The sequence below is a fragment of the Volvox carteri genome (assembly GCF_000143455.1).
Source record: "Volvox carteri f. nagariensis unplaced genomic scaffold VOLCAscaffold_93, whole genome shotgun sequence".
Lineage (NCBI taxonomy): Eukaryota > Viridiplantae > Chlorophyta > Chlorophyceae > Chlamydomonadales > Volvocaceae > Volvox > Volvox carteri.
In genome coordinates, this window is record NW_003307636.1 from 199,138 (window position 1) to 210,810 (window position 11,673).

At 58.9% G+C, this 11,673-nt stretch overlaps 2 protein-coding genes across 2 annotated transcripts; one reads left to right on the forward strand and one right to left on the reverse strand.

Annotated features, from left to right (window-relative positions):
- Nucleotides 1-1,688: 1,688 nt before the first annotated feature.
- VOLCADRAFT_108124 (uncharacterized protein) lies at nt 1,689-4,720 on the forward strand (the record flags this gene model as incomplete). The annotated part of the gene is made up of 7 exons (XM_002958370.1): nt 1,689-1,908; nt 1,975-2,093; nt 2,341-2,402; nt 2,992-3,069; nt 4,163-4,188; nt 4,402-4,478; nt 4,575-4,720. Exons 1-7 carry the CDS (start codon nt 1,793-1,795, stop codon nt 4,718-4,720), a joined length of 624 nt encoding a protein of 207 aa, XP_002958416.1. The 5' UTR covers nt 1,689-1,792.
- Nucleotides 4,721-6,336: 1,616 nt separating this feature from the next.
- Nucleotides 6,337-11,087, reverse strand: VOLCADRAFT_69442 (uncharacterized protein; the record flags this gene model as incomplete). Its single annotated transcript, XM_002958389.1, has 7 exons — nt 6,337-6,667; nt 6,991-7,060; nt 7,674-7,728; nt 8,224-8,465; nt 8,954-9,094; nt 10,003-10,258; nt 11,004-11,087. Coding segments are annotated over 7 exons (1,179 nt in total), but the record flags the coding sequence as incomplete, so codon positions are not given.
- Nucleotides 11,088-11,673: the final 586 nt, after the last annotated feature.

Genomic DNA, 11,673 nt, shown 5'->3' on the forward strand with positions numbered 1-11,673 from the left:
TGACGACTGCTGCTGCTGCTGCTGCTGGTGGTGGTGCCGGCGGTGGTGGTGATCGTGATTGTGGGTATCGCGGTGGTGGTCTGTAGCGGCTCCGGCGGGTTGCTGGACCTGGGGGCGCTGAGGTAGCGGATACCGTTGCCGCTGCTGCTGCTCCCCCAGCGTATGTGGCCGCTGCTGCTGCTCCCCCAGCGTATGCGGCCCCTGCTGGTTGTTTATGGCTGGGGCATTGGGGGGTTCGGCAGCCTGGGGGCGCTGCTGCTGCCCCTGCGGACGTCCTCTCTGAGCGCGCTGCAGTTCTGCTCCAGCTATTTGCAAAACGGGCGACGATTCGCCTTCCCCTCCCCCTCCCCCTCCCCCTCCGCCCGGCTCCGTCCTCCCGGGTCCCTCCAGGGGGGGCTGTCCCCGGGTGGACACGTCCGCCGTACAGCCTGATCCCGTGTTACTGGAGCCTCGACGAATCTGGCTACTGCTGCTGCCGGTCATTGCCAAACTCAGCATCCCTTGCTCAACCCAACGGCCGCCACCGCTTAGCTTGGTGCTGCTGCTGCTACTGCTGCTACTGCCATGCGGTGGTTCGTCTGCCAGCCCATGACCCGGCGGCGGGGCACGCGGGGCCACTTGCAGGTGCTGATGTGACAAGGGCAGAGGTAGCGGCAAAGGCAGACGCACGTCGGCGCCGCAGCTGTCGCGGCCCTGCAGAACCAGATTGATCAAACCGCTAGACACCACCACGTGGGATACGGCAAACCGTACTGGGGGCTTATGGGGGCTGCGGGGGAGCTCCAGGGGGGCGTCCTCCTCCACTTGGAGGATCCGCCCCGCGGGGCGAGGCCCGAGGGCGGGTTGGCCTGACCACAGAAATGGCGGCCAGGCTATGGCCTCACCTCCGGAGCGCAAGTCCAGAAGAGAGGGCGGATGGGCGGTAGAGGAACCGGTACAGTCGCAGCGGACTTGCTGCCGGGAATTTTTTACGCTGCTGTGGCTGTTGACTGCGCCCAGGAAGTTTCTCCGGGCAAGATGGGGCTGGCGATCGGACGTGGATGCGCTTGCCGGAGGAGTGCCAGGGGATGAGGATGTGAGGGAACGGCTGGGGAGTATAGCTGGAGGTAGGGCCGTGGGGAACTGGGAGTTGGATGCCGCGCCTGGGACAGTGCTGCCGCGACTGCGTGTTGACGCGGCGGCAAATGTGACGGCATCGGAACGACAGGTACTGGTAGGTGCACCGGTAGGAGTCAGTGCCGTGTCGGCCGAGGTGCCGATAGGGCGCCGCGGTGTAAAGTGATGACCGTTGCATGACTGAAGCTGTGGCCGAGTCGGCGCCATGATGCGAGAGTATAACTACAGCTCAGCCACCCATCGAAACAAATGATTGGATTAAGACTTCCATCCTGATACTAAAAATGATGACGACGGCATATGTGCGTGCCCTAGAGAGTGTCGGCGCTCCACTTCGGGTTAGCTGACTGCGGCCCTACCAGGCGAATAATAGCATTAGAAAATGTATGCAATTGTGTCATGCATTGGGAGATGCTCCTAGATGCATTACATCACCAGAAGCCAGGCCTTGCGACAACTGCCTCCGTGTACAACAGTTCTCGATGAAATTGTCGCAAGCTGTGTCTCCCACATTCCATAACCTTGGCGAAACTATTATAAACTATTTTCATAATATCTTGCACTGTTACACGTCTTCAAAATTCGTCGCAGAATTATTATGACTAGAGCCACCTGTCAGAAGTTGACAATACGCAAGATATACAATAGTGAAGTCGGTTCCGTATAATAATTAGCCATGGGTCAGGAACACTTACCTTCTGTTGACTTAGATTTTGTCAAGCACGCTGAAGATGAGTATCACAGCATCTACCAAACCGGAACCAGCGATGAGGTGGACGGAGCACGGTTCAGGTGAGGAGTCCATTCAAAAGTAATAGCGCCTAAAGCAAGCTGGCCAAGAGACTCCCTAACTTGTAGGTTGGTATGGGCACTAGTTCACAGCACCAATCGCAGCCATCAATCTCGCGGTCTGGAGCTCTGCCGGGCTAAGCTGAGAGAGCAGGCGAAGGACAAGGAATTCCGCTACTTCGCAGCTGGTAAGGCCACCGGTTTTGTTGAGGAAGTTGGAGGCGGTTTTGGGAACTCGAGGGACGCCCGTGCTCCTCTCACGAGGTTACAGACCGCCTTCCCTTATTCGTGCAAGACCTCGACAAACGCGTCGCAGTCTTATGTAAGAATACGTACCTAGTATTTTGGCCTCGCATCGTAATAGTCGTCGTGGAGCCACCAACACCCGCCGCCTACCGTTCCGTCCGTCGGCCACTCTTTCCCCCGTTGCCGCAGTGGCGTCCTACAACCTGGGCCAGTACATTGAAGCGCGGCGGGAGCTCTCCTCGCTGCTGCAGGTAGGAATGGAAAGGTAGGGGGAGGGAGTACGAGTACGGTGCTGCAAGTCCGTTGAGGCACGGCCCCATGGCCTACCCTAGCGCGGCTCCCTATTCCCCATCCAAACCTCCCCCAACCCCCCGGGGGCCAGCCCCCGGGCCAAAGGCTGTATTACATAATACTGCCATCATGCTGCAATTGAGCCAAGCCCAAATGAGTCTTCCTCCGGCTGCCCCTGGAGCATCCCCTTCTGCCAGCCCGCCTGGCCGCCACCAGCTGCTGCAACCGGGCCTGGCTGCAGCCGCCGATGACATGAGCCGTGGCTGCTCTGGCCTTCCTCCTACACCCTTTTTTGACCGTCATACCTTTCCCCGTGCCTTAACCCCTCAGCTCCAGTCACCTTCGCCGCATTTTTTCCCACGCCCCCAAATGGTCCATTGCGGACTTTGAACTTAGATCTGGCCTTGGTGACCAGATGCCCCTTCCATATCACATCCACAAAACCCTGTTGTTCTCCATGATGCCATTGCCATCCCCATCATCATCACCATTATCATCTTCACCGTCACCCTCTCCTCCCCCACCGCGCCCCTGCTGTTGCCTAATTAGGAGCACCCGGGCTTCCGCCAGGCGGAGTTCCTCCGGGGCCTGGTTGAGGACGCCATCGTACGGGAGGGGCTGCTGGGGGTGGGCATTGGTGCGGCTCTTGCGGGGGTGGCTCTGGCCATATTTCTGGGGGGTTCGGGGAGGAGGCACTGAGAGGAGGTGTGCGTGTGTGTAGCTGGGGTATGGATGTGAGGGGTGCTGAGGCGTTCATACAGGTTCCGGGATCGAGACCTGTCAGGGTCGAAAATCCTTCCGATGGTTGAAGGTACGAGTGTCCCTAGTCGATGGACGGTGGTGACCTGGGATAAAGTTGACCTGCGAGCCGACCAGGAATGGAGCTGGGCCGCCGTTGATCCGGCAGATTCCGTTGGATGCCGGTGGTGGGTGCGGAACCCGAGCGATCCACTGAGACGTTTGTTAGGACGGATGAGTGTGCCCCGAAATACCGGGGAAGGCAGGGTTTCGCAGGGTAGCTGCCACGGGTAATGATATGCCCCCTGTCCCATACATCATACATACATACATACATACATACATACATACATACATACATACACACGCAGAGGGAATATCCCCGAAATATGTCGGCGCAGCTTGGGAGGTGGGGCTGGGGGGGCTGGTGACGGGGAAAGGGGGAGAGGGGTAAACCTGGAGCTGGGATGTGTTTTACCTAAGCCCTTTCCTTAGTCCCTTTCATGCAGCCACACACACCCCGCCGCCTCCCCTCTTACTGACTGGACTCACCAGCAGTAGGGTGTGTGGGGCAGGGGGAAGGGGACTAAGGGAGTGTCGGGAACCACGAATAGGCGCTACCGTACTTCGGAGCTGCAGCCGTCACTTCGGTCAACACTCTGTCCATCGTCCTCATGTCCCTCAGCTGAGAGTCGCTGTCTGCGGCACTGTCTGTGTGGAGTGCGGTGGTGGAGGTAGCCGTATCAATCAGGAGAACGAACGAATGGATGTACATGGAGGGTGGATGAAAAGAATCATCCGATGACTGCACAAAGAAAGTCCATCAGCGCCCGGCCCATCAGCAACACGCCGACTTACCAGTGAGGTGACTACCTCAGAACGGAATGGTAAACCTAAGGACTGAATGAGTACGGGAGGAGCGTGGGGGCGCGCTGCTGCCCGTGATGCTCCTCTACCATGTCCTCCTCACGGGCGTACGGAGCTAAAGCTAAAGTTGTGTTGGGGCAGGTGTGTGTGTATGTGTATGTATGTCTGCGGGTTTGCTCCTCAACACCGATATTGAGATTTCGGTCCTTGTGTTGGTATTCGCGGTGGTTCCGGAGGAGATGTACTCTACTGGGACGTTGTACATCCCACCATGCTGCATCTGCATCAGTGGTACTGTCTGCTACGGTGCAGCTCCCTCCCGGATCCCGCCCCACCCCACCCCGCCCCACCCAGGCGCCCTGGGGACACTGCCCCCCTACCCTTACACGTGATATCCTACCTGGACTTCACTCGAGTGCTGCGGCAGCCCCGTATGGCTAAGCGCTGCCCCAACCCCCCATCAAAGTACCCACCATTATTCGGATTACACACACACACACACAGGCTGTGCCCCCTTCACCGCGCAGCAATAACTAGCAACCTCGAGTTTGAACCGGATCAGTGGGGGGACTCTGTTCAGGAGCTGTTGCCAGGCGACCTGGTTCGACCTCTTGGCGGAGGAGGGCAGTGGCCTCCTGTCGCGAGCTGTAACTCCGAGCGGATCTCCTGCTGACAGTGCTACTACTGACAGTGCTGCTGGTGGTGGTGGTGGTGGTGGTGGTGGTGGTGGTGATTGAACATTGTGCATAAAAGACCCTGACAGAGAGCTTGTCAGCCCCTTAATCAAGGACACTGCACTTACGACCGGCAGTATACTCATTATTTCTTCCTGATCACCGCCACACCAGCCAGGGGAGCCCAACTGGCTGCCTTGCCTCTTCTCCACATCCGCAAACAGACATCGACCGACAGCTAAAATCCACAGACAGCGCCCTCAGCTCTGATCGATAGAACCACCGCAGTCACTACCAGTCCCTACAACAGCGCCACCCTCCAACCCCTCATACACCCCCCGATGTCCACCGACATGGGAAACTGTCGGTCCGTCTGTAAGTCCGTCCTAACGGTGCTGCTGACAACCACGAGGCAAACCCCGCAGTACCAACAACAACAACAACAACATTATCATAACCAGGCGGAGAGGTCCGCCCAGAGAGAGACGACGACTATGCCCCTCATAAGCCGTTCCTCTCGCCCTCCCTTCCCCTCTTTAAGACGGCAAGGCAGGACGAGCTGTATCTCCCACCCACCCACATAACCCCCCTTACAGGAACCTGCGAGCATGGTATGCAAAAAGATAATATCAAGCGAGAAATGTGCCCCCCACGCCCCACCCCCACCCCACCAACCCTACAGCGTTGGACCGAAGGAGGACGAGACGGAGGATGACTGAACCTGCAACAGGAAGCTGGAAAGGCCCGAAGAGACTGAAACTGGGGAGGTCCAGTAGCACCCCCCGGGGGGCCTCCCATCCGTGCTTCCTCCCCCCCTGGCCCTTCACTTAAGGAAAATGTGTGGGGTGTACGGCGATGGACGGCGATGACGGCAATAGCAAGAATGAACGGCGAGAGCATTGGCCCACAAAATACAACCCTCGTAAACCCCTCCAAAACCATTTCCCCCCTCCCCCCAAAACCCTCCACACTACCGCGCAAACGGAGCAAGTGCTGCAGCAGGAACAATGCAAACGGAAACAAGGACGCGCTGGTTGGCATCAGCGGCTGAGAGAGTCACCATCAGCGGCAATGTATTTGCCGTTCTCCGACCTTCTGATGAGGAATACCCCTTTCCATCCCCCAATGCGAGTTGGAATAATGCGGACCCCCCCTCGCGCCCCTCAGCCGCAATCCCCCCCCCACACACACATCCTCTCACCTACCTGCCAAGTGGTAGGCTATCCCCTAATGGCACCTCGCCGCATTTCCCCCCCCTATCCCCCATTGCAGCGCCGCCGCAAATAAATCAAACCGCACCACCAGCGGGGCCACCAGGACAGACACGTAACACTACAGCGCTGCACCGCGCGTCCCAAGAAGACGACACATCGCCACAAAAGAAGCTGTTCACAAAACACAGCAACGTGCTTAGTCGAATAAACAGGCGGTGGGCGGGTGAGTGGGTGTTTGGGTACGGCCTGCCTGTACGTCAGCCAGCCCAACAACTACCTCAACCCCTTCTCCACACATACACACACACACACACGCACCTCAACGCTCAAAACAATCCTCGATAAACATGCACACATGTACACATCGTATCTGTTGCCTCCGCGTCCCCACCCTGAATCCCTCACATCCACCCACAGCCGGAACCGCCCACCGCCGCCGCCGCCGCCGCTACAGTCCCCTCCGGCCCCATCGCCGGCGGCGCCGCACCTGCCATCGTCGCCGCCGTGGCGGCGGCACCGTACGGCGTGAGCTGCCGGTAGTACGGCTCTTTGAGGTCGAATTTGCCGCTGGAGGTCTGCGGCGGCTGGCCTGGCTGCAGCGGCGGCGCCGTCAGCGTCAGGTAGATGTCGTACGACTGTCGTGCATGCGCAACGAGGTGGAGCTGTCCGGTGATCCGAGTGTTGGGGGAGGTGACAACCAGCGGGTGCTGCAGTACACAGCGCAACTGAAACCTGTGGGGATGGACCCGTTTGGAATTGGGGCCCTACTTAGCTTTGGACGAGGAATGGGGTTGGCCACGTATGGCCATGCGGGCCATACGAGAGACAGAGAGACAGACAGAACACACACAGACAGACAGACAGCAGCAGCAGCCGGGGGAAGTGAGGGGTTTCCCCTCCCCCGTTCACCGTCCCCACCTCAACAGCCACTGTTTCTGGTCGCCACAGATGTCATGTCCCATCCGGGGATTAACATTTAACTCGCCCAGCACCGCACAGCCATATATACATACATACAGCCATACACATTCCCGGGCCTAGCCTGACCGTCTCACCAGTGGGTGGTAGGCATCCCTGGCGCAGTGGTTAGCCACACGGGCTGTTGGGACCCGGCGAAAAACACATCTGGGGGGGGGGGTCGGGAGTGCCGGGGGGGGGAGTCTGAGGTTACGGGGGCCTGTACGGGATACAGGCAGCAGGAATAGAAGAGATACGATCTTAATGTACGGCGACCTGGTGGGAGCTGCGACCAGCGCCCGACGTACCGCCTGTGGCGGTCGCCCCCCTACTGATAATGGTGGGGGATGTGCGGAGGAGGGGTAAGACAGGGGGGGTCATACGAACCACTGACGAGTTAAGCAGGTGCCAGAAATAAACGGTTACTCCAGAATTACACAGAAACGGCATCAGGAGTCTTGGTAAACAGCTAGGAGGGGAGGGGGCCCGCGGGTGCGTGCACGTGTATGTGTATGTGGAGTCTCGGTCCCCAACTCACCAGTACCTGCGTACCGCATGCACGTCTCCCCCCCCAGCCGGCGAACCAGCACTACACCTACCAGCCATCAACCCCCGGAGGCCCCCTCGCACTGGCAGGCCCCCTCGCAAGTGGCTTTCGGGTGCTCAGCTGCCCGACCACTCCCTAGCCCCTCTCATCGGGTGCTACCCCAACCCTAAAAACACACAAAACTCTCCCCCTCCCCCCCTCCTCCCTCCCCCCCCCCTCTCCCCGGGCACTCACCAAACCAGCACGCCAGCCCGTGTATCGTCACGGGGGCCACCGGACCCGTCACCAACTGTGGGTGGGCAAACAGAAACAACCACCAACCAATTATCCAACCGACAACCGGTGTCGTGTCCACGTCGACACCGAAGGGACAGGGGAACAGCCGTCAGTAAAGGAGCGGCGGTTCGTAAGCGGTTGACTAGCGGTTAGGGTCCGGGCAGACAGACAACCAGACAGGTAGGTAAGCATCAGGACGAGAGGGTATCAGCTTAACTACCTGCCGTACTGCCTGACCGTGGATTCACTCGCAACTGGCAGTACGGCGTCTCACACACCCCCAGACGGCCTCTAATCCCCCCAAACCCAAAATCCATACCCCACCCCAAAACCCTAAAACCCAAACCTTCCCCCCTCATCCCCCCTCCCCTCTCTACTCATCGCACATGATCCCCCCTTTCTCCCACTACTACTCTTACACACACCCCTGGACTATATCTGTCTATCTCTGGTATCTGCTTCACTCGTCAGTGGTTCGCCGTACTTCTCCACCCGGGCCCCCAGGCACCTGCAGCGGCATGTCGATATCCAGCAACTCGCTCTCCGCAACGTGGCCAAAGTCCAGTGCCCGGGTCGCACAGCTCGTGACCAGCAGCGCGGGGTCGAACGCGTCCACCACCACCTGGCCGAAGTAGCCCTCAGAGGCCGCCGAGTGGAGCGAGGTGACGTCAACGCCGTAGAAGGACGGCTGCAGCCAGAACGCCGACTTGGCGGCGATCTCGCTGTGGAGCACGTTGTCGCTGAAGCAGGCTGGCGGCGGGTGAGAGGTGTACGTGCGTGTCGCGAGTGTGCGTATTGTGTATGTATGTATATGTATGCATGTATGTATGTATGTGAGGAAGCTGCTCCCCGTGATACGGCATGGCATGGTGACATGGCGCGGTGGGGTGGTCGGGGACACGTGCGGGTATTGCAGCCGCACATCGGGGCCGGGGGCTTAGGGTTGCGGGGGGTGGTGTGATGGGGGGAGGGTTTGGAGCAGACAGGCAGGGGGGAGGAGGGGGAGGAGGGAACAGATGTTGCTCGTACATTTGGCATTTATTGACTGGTGCCCCGTCCCCAAACCACATACACACACACAAAGATACATACATACATACATACATACATACAGCGGATTAGGGTGTCCCTCTAGCAGGGGAGAGCAGGGAGCTGCCTCGGGAAAGGGGGCCGCTGGTGAAGCTATACCACCACCCTGTAACGACATACATACAGCGGGTAAGGGGGAGTCCCCTCACCTGCATGAATGCGACCCAGCTGGGGGAACATCTTGCCGCCGGGCTTCAGAAAGGCGTCTCGGGCGTAGATGTACGACTCAAGCATCCGCTCGTTGACCAGTAAAGTGCCCATGGGCTCCGAAACCAGTACGTCAACCCGCTCTGTGATGGACGGGTATTTTTTGATGTTGTGAGGAAGGGTATGTACGTATGTATGTACCGTATTGCCGCTAATGTTTTTTACGCTAATGTTATTACAACCAAAAAAGGACTTTTCTGCGCTAAAACATTTGCAAAAAGGGTTTCTTGCAATTTGTTCGCCTGCATGAAAGGTCCACAGACGCGGCAGCTGGCTGCCAAGTAGAGCTGCCGCAGCTGGTCAGCTGTCACACCATCAGAGGGCAGAGCCCTGCACGTCCCTTAACAGACTCATCCCGCCAAAACCCCGCCAAGACTGCGTCTGTACGAGGTTTCCCGCCTGGGAACTAACTTTTACAAAGTCGTCAGGATTTTTTAAAAACATTCTTTTATTAGGTTTTCCTAAAAACGGGAGAACTATAAAAAAATTTATTGTTATGTCATGTTAAATCAGTCATAAAAACATTTGCGGCAATACGGCATCTACGTATACATAGCGGGTAAGGGAGTAAGGGGGTAAGGGGGATGGGAAAGACCACATCTGGAAAAAGGTAATCGTGGCAATGTGTACGGACGTACGCCATCAGAAGTCATCATCCGCAGTTTGCAGCCCTGGTCTCCTCCCCCCCCCCAAACCACCTCCTCCCCACAGGTGATGGTGGGAGGAACCCTAAAACCCCCTTTACAAACCGAACCCCGACGCCCCCCCTAGCCAGTGGGTGTACGCCATTACCCCTCCCTCACCGTTGAACCGGCCCCCGCCACCTTCCACCCCAAAACCCTAAAACCCACACAGGGCCCCCATCCCTCCCCTCCCCCCATTTTCCCCCTCCCATCCGCCCTCTTAGGACTCAATCGGGCCTCTTGAACACTGACCACTTTCCCGCACATGATTCCCTTCCCCCACCCCACCCCACCCCTCCCCACCCCACCAGGCAGCGCGACCTCCTCTACTTTGGAGCTGATGACGGTGATACGGCCGCCCAAGGCCGGGTTGGCGTCTGCCAGCATCCGGGCGAATTTGGCCATCCCACTCGCCTCCACCGCATACACACGTGCCGCCCCGGCCTGTACGGCGAACAGCGACAGGATGCCGCTCCCGGCCCCCACATCCATCACCACTCGTCCGCGAAAGTCCTCTGGGTTGCCCACGATGGCGCTGTAGTAGGTGCCGGTGCGTGTGTAGTCCTGTATTGGGTATGTGTATGTGTGTATGTATGTATGTGTGTGTGGGGGGAGAGGTAGGGATAGGTACTGGGGTCAGTGGCATCCGGAGCAGTAGCAGCAGCGGGAGGGCAGAGGGTCAGGTAGTGGACTTCGCTATGAAAATGAACTTGTGTCTGCGTGTATGTATGTATGTTGTTACAGGGTGGTTAACTTCGCCAGCGGCCCCCTTTCCCGGGGCAGTCCCTGCTCTCCCCTGCTAGAGGGGCACCCTAATCCGTCACCCCATCCGACTTCAGAATGTATTCGTTGGGTTCGGCAACTCACCACCAGCATCCAACCAAATCTAGCGGATCAACGGCGCATCAACTTAGTTCCTGGTCAGCTCGCAAGTTGATATTATCACGTCCTACACCGTCCATATGATGGGGGGCCACCTCCCATTTCATCACTCCTCAAACACCCGAGGAGCTGGCAGGCGGATTTGAACCCGGGTCGACTGGATCGACTGGGAGCAGAAGTCAGGCCTTAACTTCTGCCAGCCGCCTGCCTATATGTATGTATGTATGAGTGTGTAATACATACCTCCTCCTCAACCTCTTAAAGCCTTCTTATTTCCCCCCCCCCCCACACACACACACCGAGACTCTCTCCCCTCCTCTTCAGCCCGCCCTCTTCCTTCATCCCATCGTACAACACTAAAACCCAAATCCGCCCCGCCAACCCCCCCAATCCCGCCGACCCCCACCCTCCCCACCCCCCCCCGCACCTGCAACATGTTTTGTTGATGTTGCAACATCCCATAGTAATGGAAGTACATGTCCGAGGAGGCGCGACAAATCTTACGGTCGAAGTGATTCACAGCCGCCGCCGCCGCCGCCGCAGCAGCAGCAGTGGGTTGGGCCGCGCTCTGAAACCGGGAGCCCTCCTCACCATCACCATCACCACCACCACCGCCTCGCTGCTGCTGCTGCGGCGGCGGGTGCTGATTTTCCCCGGGTTTTGCGGGTTTGCCTTGGGCCCCCGTCTCCTCCCCCGCCGCGGGCGGGTGAAGAGGACTTCGCAGCGGCGGCTGCGGCGAAGGCGGTGGCGCCGTCCCCTGGACCCCGGGATAAGGCCCTGCTTCTGCCTCCGCTACTGCCGCTGCTCCGTCTGGTTGGTTTGTCAGTGGCGGTGGTCCGGGACCAGCTCCGGAACCATTCCCCGCCCCACAGGGGCCCACAGAGGGCCTTTCCCCCGCTCCCGTACTGACACCGATTCCGGGAGCCGGCAGCCCCGCCAGGCTACTGCCTCCTCCTCCTTCTGATGCTGCTACTGCTGCTGCTGTTTGGTGGTGGTGGTGGTGTCCGGGGGAGGGAGGTGGCAGTAGCTGGAGCCCCGGGGATCTGGGAGCCGACCAGCCCAATCCCAAACCCGCCCCCGGCCCGACTCCAGGTGTT